This window comes from Dasypus novemcinctus, chromosome 7, assembly GCF_030445035.2.
Source record: "Dasypus novemcinctus isolate mDasNov1 chromosome 7, mDasNov1.1.hap2, whole genome shotgun sequence".
Taxonomy (NCBI): Eukaryota; Metazoa; Chordata; class Mammalia; order Cingulata; family Dasypodidae; genus Dasypus; species Dasypus novemcinctus.
In genome coordinates this window covers 80,196,587-80,219,978 of record NC_080679.1, presented here as the reverse complement: position 1 = coordinate 80,219,978, position 23,392 = coordinate 80,196,587, and the positions used below count along the sequence as shown (strand labels likewise).

Genomic DNA, 23,392 nt, shown 5'->3' with positions numbered 1-23,392 from the left:
TTCTATTAAGGTCTACACAGCCTGCACCCAGCTCAGTGTTCAGAACATGTTAGGTCCCCAGATTTTGTTGAGCAAATTAAAACTACAGGGTTATATGCTATGAGGTGTGTGAAAAGAGGAGCAGAAGAGGCTGCCCTGCTTTGCCTATGGAAAAGCAGAAGTTTTCTCAAGGGATATTCACCCAGGCCTTAGAAGCCAAGGGAGATGCAGTGGAAGAAGATGGACACTTAGAAACAGCCTGGGTAAAGGAAGCAAGACACAGAAGAGCAGATGTGTTGGAGAACAGCAAAGTTTTCTGGACACAAGTAGAATAAGAGAGGATGCATGCAAGTTGAGGGTAAAAAATAAAAGGTGAAGGGGCTTATATGCAGATTAAATGGGTTTTCACTGACCCCTCTAGACTCTGAGAAGCCCTTGTAGCTCTTTGATCAGGACAGTGACATTGCTTGAGTGCCTTTGGCTGAAAGTTATCCAAGTCCTGGCTTTTCAAAGAATTTAAATTAAAAATACCTGTCATAGGTTATTGAGAGCTTTTAGATCCTAGGAAACTGTCTGATCCACCATATATATATATATGATGTCATATATCATATATCCCAGTCTATGCAGTTACTCTAAACTGCAATCAAGGGGCATCAAAAACCATATATTTAATTATGTAGGTAGCAGGTCTGGGAAAAACCTATTGCTTAAACCCAAAATATGTCTCATTCACACAGTAGGAGGTAATAGGCTAATTTAAAAACCTAATGAAAAGGGGGAGGGAATGACGAAGAACTTCTTAAACTGAAAAGCAGAAGAAATATTTAAGGTAGATATCACAATACTTAAATATCAAGATTATGAGAAGGTAGCATCCCATCCCACAGCCAATAAGGTTAGAACATGAGGTCTAGTTTACCCGGAAGCTTCTGTAAGCGAGTTTAATAAAACTCCCAAACTAGATGATCCAATAGGGAAGGATCTAAGTGAAGGAGCAATACAAATCTCTGGGCCCTTCATATTTCTGGGCCCAAGGAAAAGTAACGCCGGCTTCCTGCCGTTCCACTTGGCCAGGTTTTTAAAAACGCAGGATAAAGTGGTATTTGTGGGCCGACTAGAAGACACGGGAAGGGAGGAAGCCGATCGTCGACAGCCTCGGGTTTCACACTTGCAGCTTGGCCCTGGACCAGAAAGAAGCATCGGCCCGGTGCAGAGTAGGAGGCCAGGGCGCCAGCTTTCCCTGGCGGCTGAACTGGGCGGCAGGCGGCGCGCCCTGCCACCGAGAGAGGCAGGTACCCGGCGAAGCCGAGCAGCGTGGAGAGCCGGGATGCAACGCCGGCGTGCAGAGCCGGCTGTCGGGGAGGGAGGCCAGCATCCTCCGCCGGCCTAGGGAAAGAACCCAGGCCTCCGCGGCTTCTCCGCGGCCCAGTTACCCACCGCGAGAGAGTAGTAAGGGGAGGCAGAGCCGCGGAGCTTTGGAAACAGAGCTGCGGATGCGCCCGCAGAGCCCCTGGGGGCGGCAACCGGGCGCGGCACGGGGGCGGCGGAAGCCCAGGCGGGCGCTCCCGCAACCCCACCCGACTCCACCCGACTCCACCCGCGGCTGCCTGACAGCGTGGCCCTCCGCCGCGCGCTGCGGCCCGGGTACGCCGAGGTAAGGGGGAGATGCGGCAGCGTTGCTGGATCCCCAGCTCCACCGCCCCGGCGATCCCGGAGATAAAAGTTTGCAGCATGCGGCTTGTCTGCAGTGCAAGTCACATCCGCCGCGCCGCCTCCTGCAGCAAAAACGCTCCGAGAACGATCAAATAAATGTAAGGGGAGGGGAAAAAATTACTGTTGAAGCCGGTAGGCCCCGAAGGCGGGCGTTCTGCCTGCGGGCGAGCATGCAGGGAGTCCAGCATCCCGCGCACCCCCCGCCCCCGACCGCGCCTCCCGCCCGGCCTCCGCACCCAGCCTGGGCCGCTTGGGCCGCTTCGCCGCGCCCGCCGCACTGACCGATAACCTCCTGCAGCTCGTACGCGTCCCTGCAGATGGGCCAGCCCACGGCCTGCGCCGCCGAAGCCGGAGCCGCAGCCGCGGGCGCCGCCGAGAGCGGCGGTGTCGCGGCTGCCGGGGCTGCCGCCGGGGCCGCTGTCACCGGGGCCGCCTGCTGGGGCTGCTGGACGTGCACCGGGGAGCCGCTCGGCTCCGCCATGATGCTGCCGGAGGAGAGCGGGAGGACGCGCCGGCCGGCGGACGACCTTCCACTTGAAACTTCCCTGCCCTCGCCGCCGACACCTCTCGGCCGGCGCACGCCCTCCCCGCCGCCGCCGCCGCCGCCGCCGCCGGAGCCAGCCACGAGGGGAGGGAGTGAGGGAGGCCGAGCTGGGCGGAGGGAGGAGGCAGCGCCAGCGGAGGCGGGGAGGGGAGGAGGCGGCGGCCGCCGCGCTCGCCGCGCGCCCTGAACCTCGCGCGCGCAGCTCTCTGCCTCCGCGAGGGGAACCGCCGCCCCGCCGCCCCCTCCTCCTCTCTCCCGGCCCGAGAAGTTTCCACCGAAGGGGAGCAAGGCCAGTTTGTGTGTGTTTTCGGGGCCGTGTCCCTCTCCCTCCTCTCTCGCTGCTTTTGCTGCGCCTTCTCCCCAGACAATCAGGCTCTCCAGAAGACGCCCCGGGGGACCCCTAGGGAGGGGTCGTTGAACCGCCGCCGGATTCTCACATTCAGAAGTCTCTCCCAACCAAAGAGAACCCGAAGTTCATTTACCAGTTAGCGAAGGAGACACAAGCTCGGGCTTTGTTTGCCCGAAGCCAGTTAAAAAATAACCCAAGTTGTAACTTTCCGGCGCTTTACCTGCCAATATCCCTTTCCCACCTTGCCTAATCTAATCGCAGTCCTCCTACTTTTTCATAATGAAACATGATTCCTTTAGTCCCTGGCTGGTCACTTTTTTTTTTTTTCATTTGTTCTAAGCCGGTTAGATCCCAGAGAGGTGATGTAAGGAGCCGTGAAGTTAGATAAGAATTGCAGGAGAGATTTGGACAGTTTATTTCGAATTCTGTACTCCTAATAACATACCACCTTAACGCGTTAGGACACTGAGCCTAGCTAGCAGGCGTTTCTCTTCCAGTGCATGCTTGGTGGAAAGGTTATTTACTGCGGTATAAATAAACTGCGTTGAAAAGTTTTAATTAATTGCTGCTTTCGACACCCACAAAACTACTTCATCTTTAAAATTGCTGTGGCGTAACTATAGGTCTTCCTAATTATAGGTGTCATATTTAACATTTCTTGAATGTTCCCTGTGTGTTATGTATTGTAGGGATGGCGAAGATGACACACCATTCTTAAACTGAAACCCTTGCAGTGAGCCTATGACCATTTTGGCCATTTGACCAAGATGATATTGTGTGGTTCTCATGGTCACAACTACAGAAGGAGTGGGTAAGACTAATGAATATAATTTTAAAATATTTTATAACATTAAAATTATTTAATATATAATGCATAAAAATAAATACTATAAAGACACCAAGAAAAATTGTAGGATTTGTCTCTGGAGTTTAAATACAAAGACCTCCTTCCATTTTTTTTGAAAGCTAATCCAGAAGAAAAGCAGAAATTCATTATGGAGAAAAATTGTCTGATCAAAGCATTGATGGGAAATAATATGTGTGAACATTATGGAACAATTGGAGTAAGGCAGTTACTGTGCTCTAGTCAGAAAGTGGATGTACTTTTACGCATGGGTGTTCAAAAACTGTATTGATTTTAGTGTCCATCAAGAAATGGACTATTAACAAATAAATTCTAGGCCACAGACATTTTAAGTGGGAAGAATAGAGCGCTCAAGTCCTATTCCTTAAGTGCTTCTTCCCACCCCCAGCCTAGAGAACTCCTAAGGCTGATATTTAAGGGAAAAAAAAATTATTAAATGAATCTGACTCCCATTTTGTCCTATGAATTTGTTTTTTGACTCTCAAATCTCAAAGTTGGAATTTGAAGGCCATGAACGTTCTTGGGACTTAATAGGAAAACGAGCTGCCAAGACCAATAGTACAGATTTGAGTCAAATACAGATCATTTAGTTTCCCACAAAGGACAACTGTTCCATAGTCACAGGCCAGATCTCTGTCCCCAGCCAACCACTTTCCAAATGGCTACCAGGATGCTGACCCACAAGAATGGATGATTCAGTGCAGATCCATCACAATTACCAACAAATCAGTTTAAGGAAGAATGTCCAATATCAGTGGTCTTGGAATGAAGAACAGAATATGAATTATATTTTTAAATTATATAACAGTATTGGATTTGATTTTTAAGCTGTCGTTTCCAAAACAATTGTGTAAATTGCCCCAGTTGAGTAAAGTGGTACTTAAAATCTGGAAATATATGTATTTTTTAAGTATTCAACTAATATACAATTTCCCTGAAAATCTATTACTAAATTTAAACTGAAACAGGTTGGGGTAGAGGTGGAGAAAGTCCTTTAAAATATAAATAAGATTTATTTCAATATACAAAGGATACAAAGTTTTTAAAACATAGGATAAAATAAGGATTTTTTTTTAAGTATTTACCATTACCAACCAGCATTATAAGTCGGGGTTTCTCATCCTCAGTACTTTCAATATTTGGGGCCAGTTAGTTCTGTTTGTTGTAGGGTCTGCCTTTATGCATTGTAAGATGTTTAGCAGCATTCCTGTCTTCTACTCGGTGGATGTCATGGGCGTCCGTCTTCTCATTTTGATGATCAAAAATTGTTTCCAGACATTACTAAATGTCCCTGGGTGGGGCAAACCACTGTTTCAGGGAAACTCAATATACAATATAGTCGCTTTACAAACATATTATGACAATGATGATTTGCTCTGCACAGAGCTTCCATACAGCTCAGTTATTTATTCATATGCTCTTTGAACATCTAAGAAAGAATGTATAGTAGAATGGCTGAGGCCTTGAAGAAAGGCAGTGCCTTTCTTCAAATCATGTCTCCAACATGTTTTCTATCTCTGACTTTGATGTTGTTACTTAAACTCTCTGTTTCAATTTCCTAATTCACAAAATCTGAATAATAATAGCTTCCACATGGGTTGTTATAATTTGCATGTAATGGTCTTAACTTAATGACTGGCACATAGATGCTCAATAAAATGGAAGCTATCATCAATGTCATCACTGTATCCCAGTGCCAGGAATAACACCTGGTCCAGAGCAGCACCCAGTAAATATTTGTTAAATGAATATAATACTTTTTAAGTTAATAAAATGTGCTTTTAAGCATTGAGATGAGTCAGCAGTGACAAGGGTGAATTAAATGGGAGGAAACTGTAGGTGGAAACCATTGCAATAGCCAAGTTAGAAAAATGTCTGTTTGAATAAAGCCATGATATTGAGGATAAAGATGAGGGGGCAGATTTAAGAATTACTTAAGGAATAGAGAAAAGGAACTTTATGGCAGATGGGATTCCTTTAAAAGTCTCCTTTAAATGCCTCAATGCATTGAAAAAGTAGATTACACAAATGCAATTTATAAAACTTCAGAAATGCGTCTGTTGAGGGAAAGAGAAGTTGTTTTGACGGACAGATGGTCTTTCTCCCATGGCTAACCTGTAATCTACTGCAAAAGTCACAACCCTCGCATGGTGGGAAAAAGCCAGATGTTCTTGGATGAGAAGAAAATGTATCACCACACTTGCCACCTCCAACCCTCTCAAACCTGCTTTTCTTGTGCTGTCTTTGAGGGAAAAGTTGTGAAAGAGCTGGAACTTGATTTAAAAGATTGTTTCCAAAGATAAGGATGAAACAACATTTGAGTTAGGGGGATGGTATGGCATAGTGGAAAGAGCATGGGATTAAGTCAGACATAGCTAGATATAAGGTCCTATTCTGTATGTATTAGCTGGTAACCTAACACACTCGGCCTCTGTTTTCTTAAAATAGGGACAATCATCCCATGATGGGATTAAATGAGCTGGTAGGCACAACATGTCTGACACATAGTACACATCATACTGGTATAGTAGTGGCTCAAGAATTTCTGACAGGGAGGGGTACAGGGATGACAGTCTCAGGGGACTTGTGCTTTAGTCAGCTGCATTTGCTTCTTAGACTATCAGTTTATTTGGACTGGTTTGCCAGTGAGCATCAATGAAAATTAGCCATTCCTTGGGAGCCACCACTGTTACAGGCCCTGAGCTACTTGTTTTTGTGTGTGTTTATATTTTTGAATGGTAAAATTGCACCCATAGTAAATATCTAAATGAATTCTCTGCAGAGATGTCAAATGTCCATATGAAAAATGTAATTGAGAAAAATGAACTTTCCAGCCATGAAGGCCAAGCCATCTTACACTTAGCATAAAGATAGAGGTGTCATGAGCTTTCTACTGACATGGCTGAGGCTATCTATTATCCAAATTCCAGAGTTGCTGTGATTCACCTTTATTAGGCTTAATACAATGTAGTGTTAAGGTATCATTGGTGCCTATTTCACAAGCACAAATAATAGAAAGAAAGGCTTTTTACTGCAATGGTACTGCTTTTTAAATTTATCACTTATGATTTAAGGAAGTAAAGTCATACAAATTATAATTGCCAGACATATGTTTTCATTTATTTTTCCAATCAGTTATTCAAATTGACTTTCTATTTTACATTACAGACCAAATTGCTCTGGTGCTAGTGCCTCTTCATTAATCTCAGAGGTTCCTGACCAAGATTTGGGTCCTAATGGGGAGCAGGCTCACCAGGAGCCCTATTCTCTCTACCCATAGGGGAAGACCTCTGTATCAGCAAGAGTCGCCCTTTGCTGAAACACTGGAAGGCATACAGTAAATCTGTGTGACATATTTCTTTTATGATATAATCTGTCTAAAGCCTGATAGTCCTGTCTTTGGCAGAATGACAAAAAAAAAAAATGTAACTATTATGCACAAAACAGGACTTACTGCAATTATTTGGTTCATCTCTCTTACCTTCAGACTCTTCCAAACACCAGGGATGTCCCACAACTTCTCTCTTCCCACCAACGCTATTCACATACTCTGAGCACTATTCTATCTCCTGCCTTTCTAATCTCACCTAGCAAGCTCAAATCTTTATCATGAGAGGCATCTTGGGTTACATGTATTATGAGTACCAAATGAGGGCCAGGGTGTAAATAAAATACAGTTTGATTTATTAACATGCCTTCATTCAGTAAATATGATTTAAAGACTATAAAGTTCATTTTGCCAAATGCCATAGAAAAAGCACAAAACTATCTTAGCCTTTACAAATGGTAAAATCCAATAAAACCCCCAGGTGCCTCATGAGTCCTAAACCCAAAACTATCAAAATATATAAGCAATGCTTAAAACCAAATAGCCAAAACCAGCAGTCACAGAAGATGCAATGTGATTTGTCAGTTCGCTGGTCAAAATAATTTCAAAATCTAAAAAAAACCCATGACCCTCTGTTGCCACCATCAAGAATCCCAAGAGAAACAGCATGGAATGGCAAGGAAATAAAAATGAAAATCAGACCAAAACAAAAACAGGAGAAAGCAGGAGGGTTGGCTATTAGAGTTTGCTAGAGGTATGCTGGGAGGTAGATGCCTTTGGCAGGCAGGAGTTGGGAGAGGAAAACAGGAATAGCATTGGAGAAAGAAGAGTTAGGATGAAGTTCAGGAGACACAGTCCAGGTGCCTGCACATATGTCTACACAGTGTGAGCTGGGGGATTGTGTCACACCAAAGAGTGCTGGCCCAGCATGGCATGTTGTCATGCCAGAAAGCCAGCCAAAGTTGCCAGATCTCCCAGTTTTTTCAAGAGAAGCAACAAATCTGATTTTATGTGAAATTTCTCAGCTTTTAAATATTGGCCTAACATTATAAAATACTGTACAGAATCGGATACCAAATACATAATGTTTAAAAACAAGAAAACAACACTAAATATGTGTCTTTGAATAAATACATATTGAGTGAAAGAGATAGAAATGATAAACTCTAAATTCAAGGTAGTTCTTTCCCCTGGAGAGGGAAAGAGGAAAGAGAGAGGTAAAGGTAAGGCAAACAGAAAAGTTTCTATTGCATCTGTAATGTTTTATTACTTTAATAAAAACCTGAAATAAGTATAGCAAAATTTTAAGATTTGTTAGATCTTAGATGGTAGGAATATGAGTTTTCATTATTTTATGGTTCCTACTGTTCTGTACATTTGAAATACATCACACTTTAAAAAAAATAATGTACAGGCCAAACAAAACATTTTTAGTGTACATCAGGCCAGTGGAGTGCCATTTTGCAATCTTTGCACAGCATGCTTTAGTAAACATAGAGCCCACACTCAGGTAGACCAGTGACAACAGGGCTTTGGTTTCCTCCAGAGAAAGGACCAGGGGATGCAGGTTGTTTTCCGCTAGTTGGGCAAGAGAATTACCTGGTTGGGCAAGAGAATTACCTGTACAACTTGTTAAACATCTGGTCTCACCTATAGTTTAATAAACCATAGTCTGCAGGTAGAAGCCAGGCATTGATGTTTTTTGAAATCTCCCCCAGGTAATTCTATGTACAGCCAGAGTTGAAAATCACTGTGCTAAACCTGACAATGTCACTCGGTCACAGGAAAGCCAATGCAACCAGAAAAGCACAGGTGTCAGGGGGCTTCCAGCAAAAAAGCAACTTTAAAAGGCTCAGAGGTCATGAGTGGTGCTCCTGAATAGGATCATAAAAAAAAAAGCAATTAAAACAAAAAAATCAATGAAAAGGAGCTAAGACTCTTTGAAATAAGAACATTGAAATAAGAACAACTGAAAGAAGGATTGTTCTTTAAAAGAATATTTTTGATCAAAGAGACTGAAAATACAGTGCATAATTTTAATGAAACAAATTGTGTACCTACGATGTGCAAGCTTTCTGCTAGGAATGGTGGAAAAAGCGAAAGATGACTCTCAAAGGAGCTTAATGTCTAAAGGGCAGACAGACAAGTAAATAAGTAATTTGTCTCTTAGGGCTAGGGAGATTTGTGATGTGCCTAAGATTGTTCTAAAGACTCCAAACTAGAACATTGAAGTTATTGGACTGTAGGATATTTTAATCATTCTCTGATGACTTAAGCATTGGAAGAGAGACACCTGAAGCTGGGCTTAAAGAGCAGAATGGGGTACAAGGACCACGTAATAAAACAATTTAGACCTCATACAGAGCAAATATGTGACATGCTCTAAAAATGTTGTCTTTAGAGAATGTGCTTACCCCAATCAGCTTTACTCACGAAGTTAAACCTTTTTCTTTGATATAAAGGAGACAGTAGTATGCCTTTCTCTTTCAGAACCCCACATAGGAATGACTAACTGTTAATGAATTCTTGATTCATTTATGATAATGGATGATAATTTATTGCTTCAGGAAGATTTTCAGGGGCTCTATCATTTAAAGAATTTCCCCTTACAACAATGATCATAATGAAAGCTACAGTTTATAGAGACTCTGTGCTAAGCATTTTAGATACATTGTCTCCCTTGACCCTCACCTCCAACCTCATTATATAGATCACTTTATAGCCATTTCATAAATGGAGAAACTGAGCATCACTGAAGTTATGAAACTTAAACTGAACCCTTATTTCAGTTTATCTGAGACAGAGCCAGGATTCTAATCTGTTCTGTCTACCTCCAAAACCTTAAACTTAAACTCTGCCTTATATTTTTCAATCTCTTGACAAAGGGCTATTTGCTATTATTGCATTAGAATTTCTTTAAAAAATTTATATTAATTAAAACCAATTATACTTTGATTTTAATTAAAAATGACTACTGATGTGCTAAGCAATGCAGTGTCATTTAAAGACAGGAGACAAGGCCTTAGACAGCCAGGAAATAATTGCCAAGAATGGAGTAGTTCTTCTTAAGGAATAATTTCTGGCAATTTGGGGTTTGGAAAGAAATATTATTAAGTGCCTTTATTCCTCCGTCTGTGTATTTGAAAAATGAGTTTCAAAACTCATTTTTCCACCCTCACTAATATTCTGTGAACAATGGTCACTGTAAATCTGTGTTATTAAATTGCTACAATAACTGTTAAAGTAGCACCCACCCCCCTCATCAAGTAAAAGCCACATGACTGTATTTTATGGTCCATTAACTAAATGGAGTTCATTCAGTCAATAGTGGATAATCTTCAAAAACTTCTCCGTCAAATACAAAGGATAGCTGTATATAAGAAATTCAAGACAATAGAAAAGGATAGGTAATATTGTAGAATTTTGCAAAAATATTTTAATAGATAACCCAAGAATTTTTTCTTTTTCATTTCTTTAATTTTTTTAATTACATGAAAGAAATTTTTGGGAAAAAGAAAAAAATTGCTAATTTCTTGTGTTATTTTCAAATCACTGGTAGACCTGTTATTTGCATATAGAGAATCATAGCATTTTGTGTTCCTGTGACAGAGCTGTTAAAATAGGGCTACTCCATCTTATTCAGCTGTGTGCATAAAGAAAGGGTGTTAGTTTTCCATCTGTCATGAAAATGAGTGATTCTTTTTATATTTTCCTTAAGATATTGTGTGAATTTAATTCAGCAAGTGAGATACTTGCCATACTAAAAGGAGGCATAATTGTGTCAATAAAAAGATTTATTTTTAATTGACACAAAAGGTTTTTCAAAAGATAGGATATTTGTTGTGAGGCATCAAACAGCCCAGCCACCCACAGGTTGAGATACACATGAGGTACAGTTATATACATATAAGAATTAGAGATTTTGTTCTTTCAAATAAGCAATTAACCATGGGGGTAGTGGCTGATGACAAATTTAAATTTAAAAAGTGCCCTATTTTTTAAAAAAATTATTTCATTTTGAATTCACAATACCTGTACAAGTTATAAAACTCAGAAGGTAAAAAAGGGTATAAAATGAAAACTATGCTTTCCTCTGGCATTTATCTCCCGGGAAGTTGGTTCTCCTTCTTCAAGGCAATTATTAATACTATTACCCTTTTCTTGCATCCTCCAAGAAACAGTCTTAGCATATGCAACTATATTCACTTATTTTTTTCAATACTGATAGTCCTATATTATACATACCAATTCATGTTCTTGATTTTTTTCAGACAGTAAATGTCTTGGAGAAGGTTTCATATCAGTGTACAGCATCCTAACTATTCCTTAAAAAAATCTGAACTCCATATTGTCTGTTTCTTTTTATTGAGGTATAATTTGCATTCCCTAAGGTGTACAGATTCAGTTTGATACATTTTGACAAGTGAATGCACCTTTGTAACTTCCACCCAAATCGAGATATGCAACATTTCATAATTATTCTTTTTAAAAACTTCTATTCTGTTGCATAAACGTGCCATGATTTATTTAACCAGGCCTTTGTTCATGGACAGCTCTATTACAAACAAGATTGCAATGAATATTACATGCGTTATAGTGCATGTTCGAGTTTATTGATGGAAAAATTCCTAGGAGTAGCGTTGCTGGATCAAAGAGTATGCACATTTTTCATTTTGGAGGGTATTGCCAATTTACCTAGCATAAGGGTTATACTAATTTACACTCTTGCTAACGATTTACGCAAGTTCCTTTTACAGCACACCCGGCTTATTAAACTTTTGTTCTTTGCCCTACTGGTAGGTGAAAAGAACGTGATTATAAATTTAATCTTGTTTCTCTGATTAGGAGAGCTGCTAAGCATCATTTCCTGTGTTTAGGAGCCAAGACACAGATTTATTCAGCAAGAAAATTTGAGCAAAAGCAAAGGTCCTGTGAAGACCATGCCTTGCACTTGGAGTGATGAACAGTAACAGAGAAGACTTGGCATTTATTCTGATCTTTCAGGAGAAGCTGGACAAAATAATGTTTTAAAAAAAGATAGAAAATTGAGGAAATTTGATATTTCCAATATGACCTAAAAAGAAAGTTCCTATATCTTCAATGGAAACTCCAAAACCCTGCCAAATCACAAATGAAGACAGTACTAGTTTTTTTCTTCCACATTTATGCCATATTAATAGTCAATCATGGATATTTAACAGCCTTCAACTACCCACTCTGTGATAAAGTTCTTCATTAAGTAATAGAGCAATGGAAAGAATATTGTCATTTGATTTATTAGACTCTCACTTATTAGCTGAAAAATCTTATTAAAGTTCAAGTTTCGGGGTTTCAATTTTCTTGTCTGTTAAATTCAGAGAACAAATTAAACCTGCCCAACTCACTAGTAAAGTCTCTGGCATACAGTAGTTTCTCAATAAATGCTGGTTCTTGTCCCCGTCTTTGCCTAACGTGGGCCTTATCAATAGATCCAGAGTAGCAATTAAAAATGAAACTCTCATAATTTCAAAAAATATTGCTTATGAAAGATGTAGAATTCAAATTGGGAAGTTTTATTTTGTCAGTTTTTTCATTTACTAACCCTTGTTAGTAAATGTAGCTAGTTTAAAATGGAAGGTATTTATTACAGAATACCAAAAAGCTTTTAGAATTTAGGTGAGAGCTAAAGTCAGTGTTGAACTTTCAGAAAAAAAATTCCTGTAGCCACATGGCAGAATAGAGCCACCAAGGGAACTGCTTAATCTTCTGTAATGAGGGACCTCCAGATCCAGAACCACACCTCTACTTCCATAGTTAAGAAGCCTTGTAGCTATTACAATCAAGAGATAAATATGATTGGGAAGCTGCCTCCATCAGGAAGCTGCCACCCCTGGCATGGCTCCAGAATCATGCTGTAACTGCTGTATATGGCCTACACCCTGTCTCATGGCATCACTGAATAGTCTTTGCGCAGGGGGACATTTGTTTATATTACCACAGAAAATGCAAATGCCTCTGGCATTGTTTGTGCCCACAAGGGATAAAAGAACACATAGCAGAAGCATAGCCTTGGCCTCAGAGAAGCAACAACATCTGATTGGGTGAGCCTAAATCAATCCAGAACTCTAGCTGTAAGGGAATCTGGTAAGTGCCATTATTAGTTTCAAAGCTTCCACATGACAGGAAAAGGGGATAAATGTTAAGCACTGGTCCACTGTATCTACCACAGATACCTCATGAAATTCTTCCTTGAGTTCAGAAATTATCAGCATTAGATTTATTAAAGAGCTCTCTTTCCTTCACTTCAGTCATCTCATCTGTACAAAACAAAGATTGTAGGTGATCTACAAGGTATATTCCAGGTTTTAAAATTATGATTTTTAAACGTATATATATCTGTACACACATACTTTTATATATGTATATATGTGTATTCTTGTGTATATTTAAGTGTAGGAAGATATAAGGAGCATGTGAATATGTGAAGAAACCTATATAGTGTAACAGATTTGCAAATTGGTGGCAAATTATTCCCCTGCCTGTATCCAAGCCCCTATGTGATGTGATGTTGCAGCTTCTCACTTCAAAAGGCATCTTGCTTTTTTAACCTAATATTTCAAATTTTTAATCTCAGTATATATAGCATTTATTTAACCAGTCATCTGTTGCTATATATATATATATATTATATATATATATATAGGTTGTTTTCAATCTTTTCTATTTTCAAAAAATAATATATGCAAATTATATATATATGTTTGTATGAATAAAGTTTTGCACATGTGCAAGTACATCTTTAGGGTAAATTCTTAGAAGTCAGATTGGTAAGTCAAAGAGGATGGTATTTTAAATTTGTATAGATATTACCAGTTAGTTCTCCATAGGGCTCATACCAAGTTTAACACCCACAAGGAATATTTTTAAGTGCTTGCTTCCTCACACCCTGGCCAACATTTCAGGATAGTAAACTTTCACCTATCTGATAATTTGAGATGTCACATGTTAATTTTAACTTGCATTTCTATCCTTTAAATTTTTTATTCATATTATGCTATTTTGTTTATTAGGCTGTAAGAATGTAATTTTTTGCCATTAATTATCCAAGTGCCAAGAACTGTTAACCATACTTTCACTATAAAACGCCACCATTCTCGTGTACTAAAATCTTATGTATAAATAGTTGAGATATTTATTCTTATACATATCTTATGGGTCAAGTATAAGAAATTTTAAAAGTGTGAATCTCATTTATTGAGTAGGCCATTCCTTCCTCACCATTTTGAAGTGCTGTTTTTATCATATATTAAATTCTTTAAATCCATACATCTGATTCCATTTTTTTTCACTTTGTTCTGTTATTTTGGCTTTCTATTTTGGTGGGACTAATGAAATGTTTTAATTTTTTCCCTAAATAATACAGGTAGTACATGGTAAACAAAGAACCTAAGTTTTTCCCCCAGAAATCGTATCTATTTTTGCTCTGAGATGAACTTTAGGATAGTTTTATTTTTTCTAAAAACTGTTTTGGGGTTTTTAGTTCAATGTTATTAATTAACTAGCTGAGGCTATGGAAAACTGGTATATTTATAGTTTTGGGTTTTCACCTGGTTGTCTCATGATTCTTTCAAGTAAGTTTATTTCTCTAGAAAGACAATCATATCATTTATCAATAACAAATAATCAATATTTACCATATTTATTTTGATTTGAGAATTAATTGCATCAGTTAACTCTGAGAAAACAACATTAAATAACAGCAACAAATGATGGCAGTCATGCCTTGTTCCTTATTTAAGGTGAATGTGTCTTCATTTTTCCACAACATGCATAAGTTGACAGCTTTATATAAATATATATATTTATAGCCATATACATAAATAACTGTATATGGGCGAGTGGGGAAGAATTTGTTCTTATTTTCATAAATATTCCATTCTTATTTTACTAATGTCGACTTCTGAATCCAGTTTCATCTAATGTTTGCTTTTTTTATAATTTTTTTTTATTTTTAAAGAAGTTTTAGATTACATAAATGTCACATAAAAAATATAAGGGGCTCCCATATGCCCCACTCCTCCCCCTCCCACATTTTCCAACATTAACAACACCCTTCATTAGTGTGGTACATTTGTTATAATTGATGAGCACATACTGAAGCATTGCTACCAACCAGGGACTATGTTATAGTTTACACTTTGTCCCACACAATTTTCTAAGTTATGACAAAATATACAATGGCCTGTATCCATCACTGCAATGTCATGCAGGACAAATTCAATGTCCTGAAAATGCCCCCATATTACACCTATTACTCCCTCTCCCATCCCTCAGAACCTCTGGTGGCTGCTGCTTTATATCTAATGTTTGCTTTTATGTAAGGATAGTAACAGCATCAGGGAAGCAAGGAGGAGTTAAAAAACACTTGGTTTATTTACATTGTTCAAGTCCATCTAATAATATACTGCTTTCTTTTTTTGGCACTTAAAAATCACCTGGAATGCTTTTTAAAACACAGAATCCAGAAATTCTGATTTGTTAGGTCTGGGGTGAAGCCCAAGATTTGTATTTCTAACAAACTTTCAGGTGATGCTACGGTAACAGTACACTTCAAGTAGCACAATACTAATAGCCAGGTAACTTGTCTAACGTGCTCTTGAAAAAGACTCAGAACGAACTGATCATTTGCCACCTAGACTTTCCCCATCTCATCTCACTTGTTCCTTTATTCAAAAGCCAGTTTTCACTAAAATCCCCTATTCCTGTGGATCTTGCATTGTCAAATATTACTCTGCCATTAATCAGCATTTCTATTCACACAGGGTTCCTTTTTCCATTTTAATATGTGACATGGAAAAAAAATCTTAGCTGTAGCAGAATCTTCTTGTTATTTCTGAAGGCTGGTATGCAGGCAGTATGCGTTGGCATCCCAGGTACCTCTCAGTATGTCTTCTCTTATTATGCAATAATAAAATATTTGGCTGAGTCCACAGCAGCCATAAACAGTACTTCAAGCCTCCCTTGACGCTAAGCTTAAAGATACGTAGATTCTGGACAATGGGTTGTAGGAGGAAGTATAGAATGGCACCTTCCAATGAATCTTCCTTAAGAGACAGCTCACAAACATTCTGTCTTTCCTTCATCCCTTCCTCTGTTCAGTGACTTGGAACAAGTTACCAACATCTGGGATCATAATGAGCCTACTAGATCTCTAACACAATGGCATGCCATGCTCTGGACCACCTTTCCCAAGTGCTACAAAAAAAGAAGCAATAACTTCTTCTCATTTCAAGGGTATTCTGTCACATGCAACTGAACCTAATCTTAACTCATTGAAGCAATTAGCAGTAGTATCTACATAGTTAAATCCTAGTAGTAGTCTTTGTTTTAATTTGATCAACTCCAATTAATTATTTTTCATTTTTGTGGTTACAGGAATGTAAACATTCTGTTGCCTCCTCCTCATCTTACCAGTGTCTTCATACATCTAATTGATCAAATTATGTTCTCATAAGCCACTAATTTAGAACATTCTATTTATTGCTATGTAATACATAGTATTATATATTTATATTTAATATAAATATATACATCCTATCAGTTGTGAGAATCTGGACTCCTGTCTTTAAATTAGGATACTATTTCTATTAAACACATGGCTGGAGTGCTTGTGGAAAAATTCATCAAAAATCCTTTATTGAAAAATGAAAAAAATCAAATAGTAAAGTGGCTTATGACATTCCACTTCCCTACTGTTAAGCAATCCAGAGTGTGCATGCAACATTCCACATTTGCCATATTAAAATGGCTAAGATTTAAAAACAAACAATAACAAAAAAATGAATGATGCCAACCCTTTAAATCAGGCTTTTATAGCAGGATGTCTTGCAGTTGAAAATCCTATATGTATATTCCATAGTTGTATTAGTCAGGGTTCTTCAGAGAAACAAAACTGATATGACATGTGTACATATATACACATATGTATATAGATATTATGAGATTTATTACAAGAATTGGCTTACATGACCGTGGAGATTGGTAAATCCAAATTCGTTAGGGCAGGCTGCAACTTGGGAAAGGGAAGCTGGCTGGCTGACATAGAGATAGAAATTTTTTCTTTTCTAACTGCTGAAATCATCCATTCTCCCTTCAAGGCCTTCAGCTGATTGGATGAGACGTCTCTCATTGCTGAAGGCAATCTCCTTGGCTGATTGTAGATGTAATCTGCCACAGATGCAATCAACTGACTAATGATTTAAATCCATGAAATAGTCTCACAGTAACTATCAGGCCAGTTTTTACCTGACTGAGCAACTAGACACAATAACCTAGGCAAGTTTACACATGAGCTTCACCATCGCAATTAGTGATAGTCAGTCCTGAAGATACCCATGTCGAGCTAGTTCTCCTTCCATTTTTTCTCTTGGTAACTGTTTTCACATTATGTTCCTTTATTTAAGGCTGTGGTATAGGACTTTGTAAAGATTTCTTAATAGGCTATTATCTTGGTACATGGGAAGGGTATATAAAAGTTGGAGGGGGAGGTATCTGTAAAGAAGAAAAAGATAGAATTTGGTTTATTGAGTTTAAGGAGACTTATCCCTTTACATGGAGATCAGATTTCTATATATTACCTCCTCGGTCTCCAGTTTTAGGAAGCTAATTCATTATAAACAACAAATGGAACTCCTCTTTCCAGGTGTCCTAGTCACAGCAGTGACCAGATAGGAACATAAATAGAGAATACTGCTAAAATGGGGTTGCAGCACGAAAAGGACAGTACCTCCAGCTGGCTCTGGATCAACTCCAGCCAAGATCAGGGAAGATTCCTAAGGGTTCCTGGATGGTCCTGGGCCATCAGCCTTGCCAGCAATTTCCTAAAGATACTGTTGACATCTAGATACTTAACACTGAGTAAAGAACGAACAGTAAAGAAATAAATTAAAATAATGAAATATATTTAAATAAGAATAATTTCTAAATAAGCATGCCTATTAGAGACCTAATGTTAAATCAGAATTGGATAAAACCATATTGAAAGGCAGAAGACTTTAAAATCTATTCCTACTTTCCCTTTTCCTTTGTCCTAAGAATCTATAGATTCTTGTGACTATATAAGGTTTCTCTCCCACTATCTAATAACTAGGCTTTCACCTCAAACTAGGGGGCCCTGTGATGTTAGAAATTGTTGGGATGTCCTTATTGCTAGGACCATGTAACATTGAGTTCCAGAAAGATGGCTAGGGCTCCAAGAAAATCATCACAATCTTCCCCTCATCCCATTATTTATTATGGGATGAATTGTGGGGGAGGCTGAAGTAAATAACAATATTTGGTAGGTTCTCATCGATAACACTGTTATGGAAGCTACCTTCCTTGAGTCAGGCTTGGTCTGCTTCTTGGGTCGACATTTCACAACATCCCTAGCATCTCTCTTTTGTTTGCCAGGTCCCTGAAAGATCATGATCGCAGGAGAAAGGTGCCTGAAGCTGGTACCATCTTTAATGGGCTAACTCAATATTCGTATATTTAATCATTAGTTCTTTAGACCATATGTGTTCTCACACATACTGTGAAATTTCTTCTCATTATTAAGAAATATCTACCATGTTTGTCCTGGGTAGAATCACTCTCCATATAAATGTGATAGGTTTATTTCTTAATTAAGCTTCCTTCAGTAAAATTTACAATTGTTTTGGAGATAAGAATATAGTATTGACATATTGGTGGCTATTTCATCAGGGTTTTAGTACATGTAACTATTATTTTTTAATCAAACTCAACGATACTATTATTTAGAGCATCCATTCTACATACAAGGTACTCTGTTTTGTAGTAAAATTGTATTTATCCACTGTATTATATTGACAAAAACATAAGTGAATTTCTGTGTGATTTTCAATTTTCTGATTAACAGGAAAATACCATACATGTATTTTCTTTTGGTTTTTATTTTAATGCAATCATGTGTTTAGTAAACTTGCATTGCCTTAATTACAGGCCATCAGTGAGTTTCATATGGTCTTTATGAAAGTATTGCATTTCACATTAAGAAGCTAGGTTTGGGGAAGTGGACTTGGCCCAGTGGTTAGGGCGTCCGTCTACCACATGGGAGGTCTGTGGTTCAAACCCCGGGCTTCCTTGAACCATGTGGAGCTGGCCCATGCACAGTGCTGATGCACGCAAGGAGTGCCGTGCCACTCAGGGGTGTGCCCGTGTAGGGGAGCCCCACACGCAAGGAGAGTGCCCCGTAAGGAGAGCTGCCCAGAGTGAAAGAAAGTGTAGCCTGCCCAGGAATGAAGCCGCACACACGGAGAGCTGACACAACAAGATGATGCAACAACAACAAAAAAAGAAACACATATTCCCGTGCTGCTGACAACAGGAGTGGACAAAGAAGAACACACAGCAAATAGACAAAGAGGACAGACAACTGGCGGGGGCGGGGAAGGAGGGTGGGGGAGAAACAAATAAATCTTTAAAAAAAAGAAAGAAGCTAGGTTCAACAAATAAAAATTAAATTTCAATGACTCAACATAATATCTAAGTTGGAAAATAAACAAATGGATAGTCTGTGAGAAAATTGATAACTTAAGACTATGTTCTACGTTAAACAGTTTTGGAATTATTTTAATTATCTCTGTTGGTCCCTTTTGACCCTCAGAAGTCTTACAGAATCTTCAGGGACTTGAGCATGTCTTGCCAACAGGTAGTACTATGGATGCAGAAGGTGAGTAGACTATGTTGAAGCTATATTTTTAATTTTTTATTGTTTCTCCAGTTATTCATAATTAAATAAGTTTCTGGTACCTTTTGCCTGAAATGAGGGTTCTAAAAATTTGTGTCAAAGTGATAAAGCCTGACAGCACTTGATTTCTTTTCAATAAAATGATAGCCTCTTGTTTACTTGCTACCTCCCTTTTTTTCATAAAGCAGAAGAAACAGGACACATACAACCCGCAGTATACTGTATGAGTCTTTGGTTGCTTGTATTTTGGGTAAATAGAAGTTTGATAAAATTTTGTGCTTTATTAAGAAATTAAGAACCCCCCTTATTTCCTTTCAATTACTCTTCTTCTTATAGACTCAAGGTGTCCCCCAGAATAAGTTCTTAAGCATCCTAAAAGCAAATAAAAACATAAGAAAACTCTCAATGTAAGTCTACAGCTATAGCATTTTACTGGATCATTTGTCTTTAATCATTATTAAGATATATCAGTGATATTCTTGTTAAAAACATATCACTAATTCAAGATGGCTCCCCCTTTGTTCTTTTATATGCATAACAAGCTATCCCAAAATTTTAGGCTTGAAAAAAATCATTTCTTTGTATGTCATGATATTGTGGGTCATGAATTTGGATAGGGTTTGGCTAATGATTCTTCCATTAGGAGGTCATTCTGTGGTGTTCTGCTGGTGGATGGGCTCTTCTGAAGGGTCCAAGACAACTTTGCTCATGATACTACTGCCTTGGTGGAGATAGCTGGAAGGTTGAGCTCAACGGGACTGTTGACTGGAGTACTTACATGGGCCTTGCCAACACAGTGGTCTCAGTTGAGGTGGTCTTCATACCTGACTGCTCCTGAGGGCTAGTGTTCCAATGATCAAGACAGAATCTCCATAGATTTTATGACCTGGCTTCAGAAGTCACATGGCCTCACAACTGCCATCTTCTTATTAGATGAAGCAATTACAAGGTTGCACAGATTCAAGTGGAGGGGGTGTAGACCCCATCACTCCTTGGGAGGAATGTCCAAGAATTTGTCCTCAAATATTGAAACCATCAAAATCTTCCTTAGGAGGCTTTTCCCCATCCCCTGTTCTAACATATAAAATGTTTTTACTCTTTCCTTGTAGTATACTTAAAATGGCGCAGTACTATGAAATCACTTGCCTTTAAACTCACTAATAGTGAAATTTGCAATCTTATGATTTATCTATCTATTTATGTTTTCTCCTAGTATCTCTGGCTTAAGAGTGCCAGTATTTGTGTTTATATGTAAAGTTGGAAATACCAAAAAGAGCTCTCTTCAGTGGGAAATAACTCATTTAGTGATGGACTTCATGCTCTATTTTCATGATAAAAATACAGATTTTCTTAAAAAGTAAAAAATATAAAAATATAATTCCGACTTGTTAAATGCAATGTTCCACAAAAAATATAGAAGGAGAATAGTCTCAAAGTCCTAGTTTTAAATATTTTATTGCAAATATAAATATTTGCTGCTTAAAAAACTTTCTTCCCAGCATTTCCCTACAAATAATCAAGCAAGCATTGACTGACAGATTAGACTTACTAATATCACCTTCCCTTTGCCTAAGTGAGCTATTCTCCTTACGTTTTTGACATTCGAAAATGACTGCTTGCCAACATTATCAATGATATGTTGAGTAAGAAAGTGTTCTGTATAATTTCCAACTTCTTATTTTCTTACTTTTTCTTTTCCTCTTCTCTTTATATCCGCTGTCCTTTTTGAAATGAAGCACTTGCAACTCAATTGGAATTGTCTTTCTTCCCTCTATTAAGTCCATTTTTGTTTTGGTTAACTTTTAAAATTCATTTCTCAGCAAAAAGGTGTAAAAGATGTTACATGTCTGCTTGCTAGCCTCCACAGTGACAGTGTTCTATTTGGCTCCACAGGTCCTGAGCCCCACTGCTCTTACTCTGGAAGGAGAGTCGTGAGGTATTTCATCACACTTTGGCAACAGAGGATCAGAGCACTCTGGGATACTATGGGTTTACTTGAGTGCCAAATTATAATAAAGTACTGTGGTAGAATCAATTTGGACTTGAATCCAGGATTGGTTTCTATCAAGCTGTAGTGGACATCTGCATTCTGAGACAGTACCTGGGAATACCAGTACTTCCTACTCTCAATCCCTTCAGGTTACATGGGGTGGGAGCCTTCTTCAAAATCCAGCACTGGCCCTGATATAGCTAAGCAGTGTATTTCATGCCCCTGGCCACAGTTCAGGGGCAGATATACTCTCCAGATAGATACAGTATGAATTAGAATTAGGTTTTTGCTACAATGACATAGAAGGAGGTATCGTCTTTCCACTGGGGTTGCTAAATAGAACATATTCCTTGAGCTTCTGGTGACCATATTTGCTGTCCCTCATTTACTGTGAATGAAATCTACTTATTCAAAGGCAGAGAGTTGATAAAAAGACAAATTCCTGATTCAATTATTTGAGCACTACTTAAAGTCAGAACTACCCTCTTGACTGCAGTTACAAAGTCTGAACTCTTTGATTCCATTTATAAGTAGTGCTAAAACAGGCAAAACTCATTCAAACTGATAGAAATCAGATAATGGTTTACAGGCAGGAATTAGAAGTCATTGACAGGAAAGATAAACAACATACCTTGGTTGAAAATCAATTGGCCATCTATGTGTAGGTCTAATTCTCAATTCTCTATTCCATCCAAGTGATCTATATGTCTATCCTTACATCAATACCACATTCTCTTTTTCACTGTAACTTTATAGTAAGTTCAGGTAGTTTGAGTCCTCTATATATTCTTCTTGAAAATTATTTTGGCTACTCAAGTTCCTTTGAATTTCCATAAACATTTTATTTGGGAAAATTGTCTTAAATATATTGAGGCTTCTAGTCCATAAATATGGTGTATCTCTCCATTTATTTAGTCTTCTTAAATTTCTCTTGGCAAATTTTGTGATTTTTAGAACATGTCTAGCATATTTATTTAAATTAAACATATCACAAGTATTTCATATTTTTGGTCCTATTTGAAATATAATTTTTAAAAAGTTCTATTTCCAAAGGTTCATTGTTAATATATAGAAAATACAGTCAATTTTTATACATTGACTTTATCCTGCAACAAACTTAAAGTCATTTATTAATTCTAGTAGTTATTGTCAGATTCCTGTGATGTATGTGGTAAGTCTTATTTCTTCCTTTTAATCTGTATGCCTGCCTTTTATTTTTATCTTGCCTCCTGAATGATGTTAAGTAGAAATTGTGAGAGCAGAAATCCTTGCCTCATTCTTGATCTTAGGTCAGGAGTGCTCAGTATTTCACCATTAAATATGATACTAGCTGTGCATTTTTCACAGATAACTTTCATCAGGTTTAGGAAGTTGCTTTTTATTCCTGATTTGCTATGAGTATTTGTGGGGTTTTAGTTTCTTTGGTTTTATCATATTTTCTTTTGTTTTATCATAAATGTGTGTTAAATTTTGTCCAGTGTCTTTCCTACATATGTTGAAATAATCATGATTTTTCTTGTTTATTCTGTTAATATGGTGATTTATGTTGATTGATTATTTAAAACCTGTAAATGCTTTAGTGTATATTTCCTTTAAAAAAGGACATTCTCATTTAACTACAGTAAGGTTACCAGCATTAGGAAATTAACATCAATAGAAAGCTAATATCAAATTTACAGACCTTATTTAAATTTCTTTAATTGATCCTCTCATGCCTTTTTTGGTCCAGAATTCAATTCAATATCACATTTTGCATTGACTGTCATCTCTTTAATCTCCTTTAAACCGAAACAGTTTGGTAGGCTCCCTTTGTATTTCTTTGTCTCTGTCTTTGACACTTTTGAAGGATATTGGTACGATGGTTAATTTTACATGTCAACTTGTCTAGAAT

General features: G+C 38.2%; 1 protein-coding gene and 1 long non-coding RNA gene across 2 annotated transcripts in view; one reads left to right on the top strand and one right to left on the bottom strand.

Annotated features, from left to right (window-relative positions):
* The window catches only part of STK39 (serine/threonine kinase 39), a 296,619-nt gene extending 294,069 nt beyond the window's left edge, over positions 1–2,550 (bottom strand). The window contains exon 1 of the mRNA XM_004484199.4: positions 1,978–2,550. Coding sequence (XP_004484256.1) covers positions 1,978–2,176 — 199 coding nt within the window. The 5' untranslated portion in view covers positions 2,177–2,550. The remainder of the gene's footprint in view (positions 1–1,977) is intronic.
* On the top strand, positions 1,562–21,546 carry LOC101430446 (uncharacterized). Its single transcript, XR_001118044.4, has 4 exons — positions 1,562–1,793; positions 3,278–3,399; positions 19,428–19,493; positions 21,405–21,546. It is a non-coding gene; the product is annotated as an uncharacterized lncRNA (long non-coding RNA).
* The last annotated feature ends 1,846 nt before the right edge of the window (positions 21,547–23,392 follow it).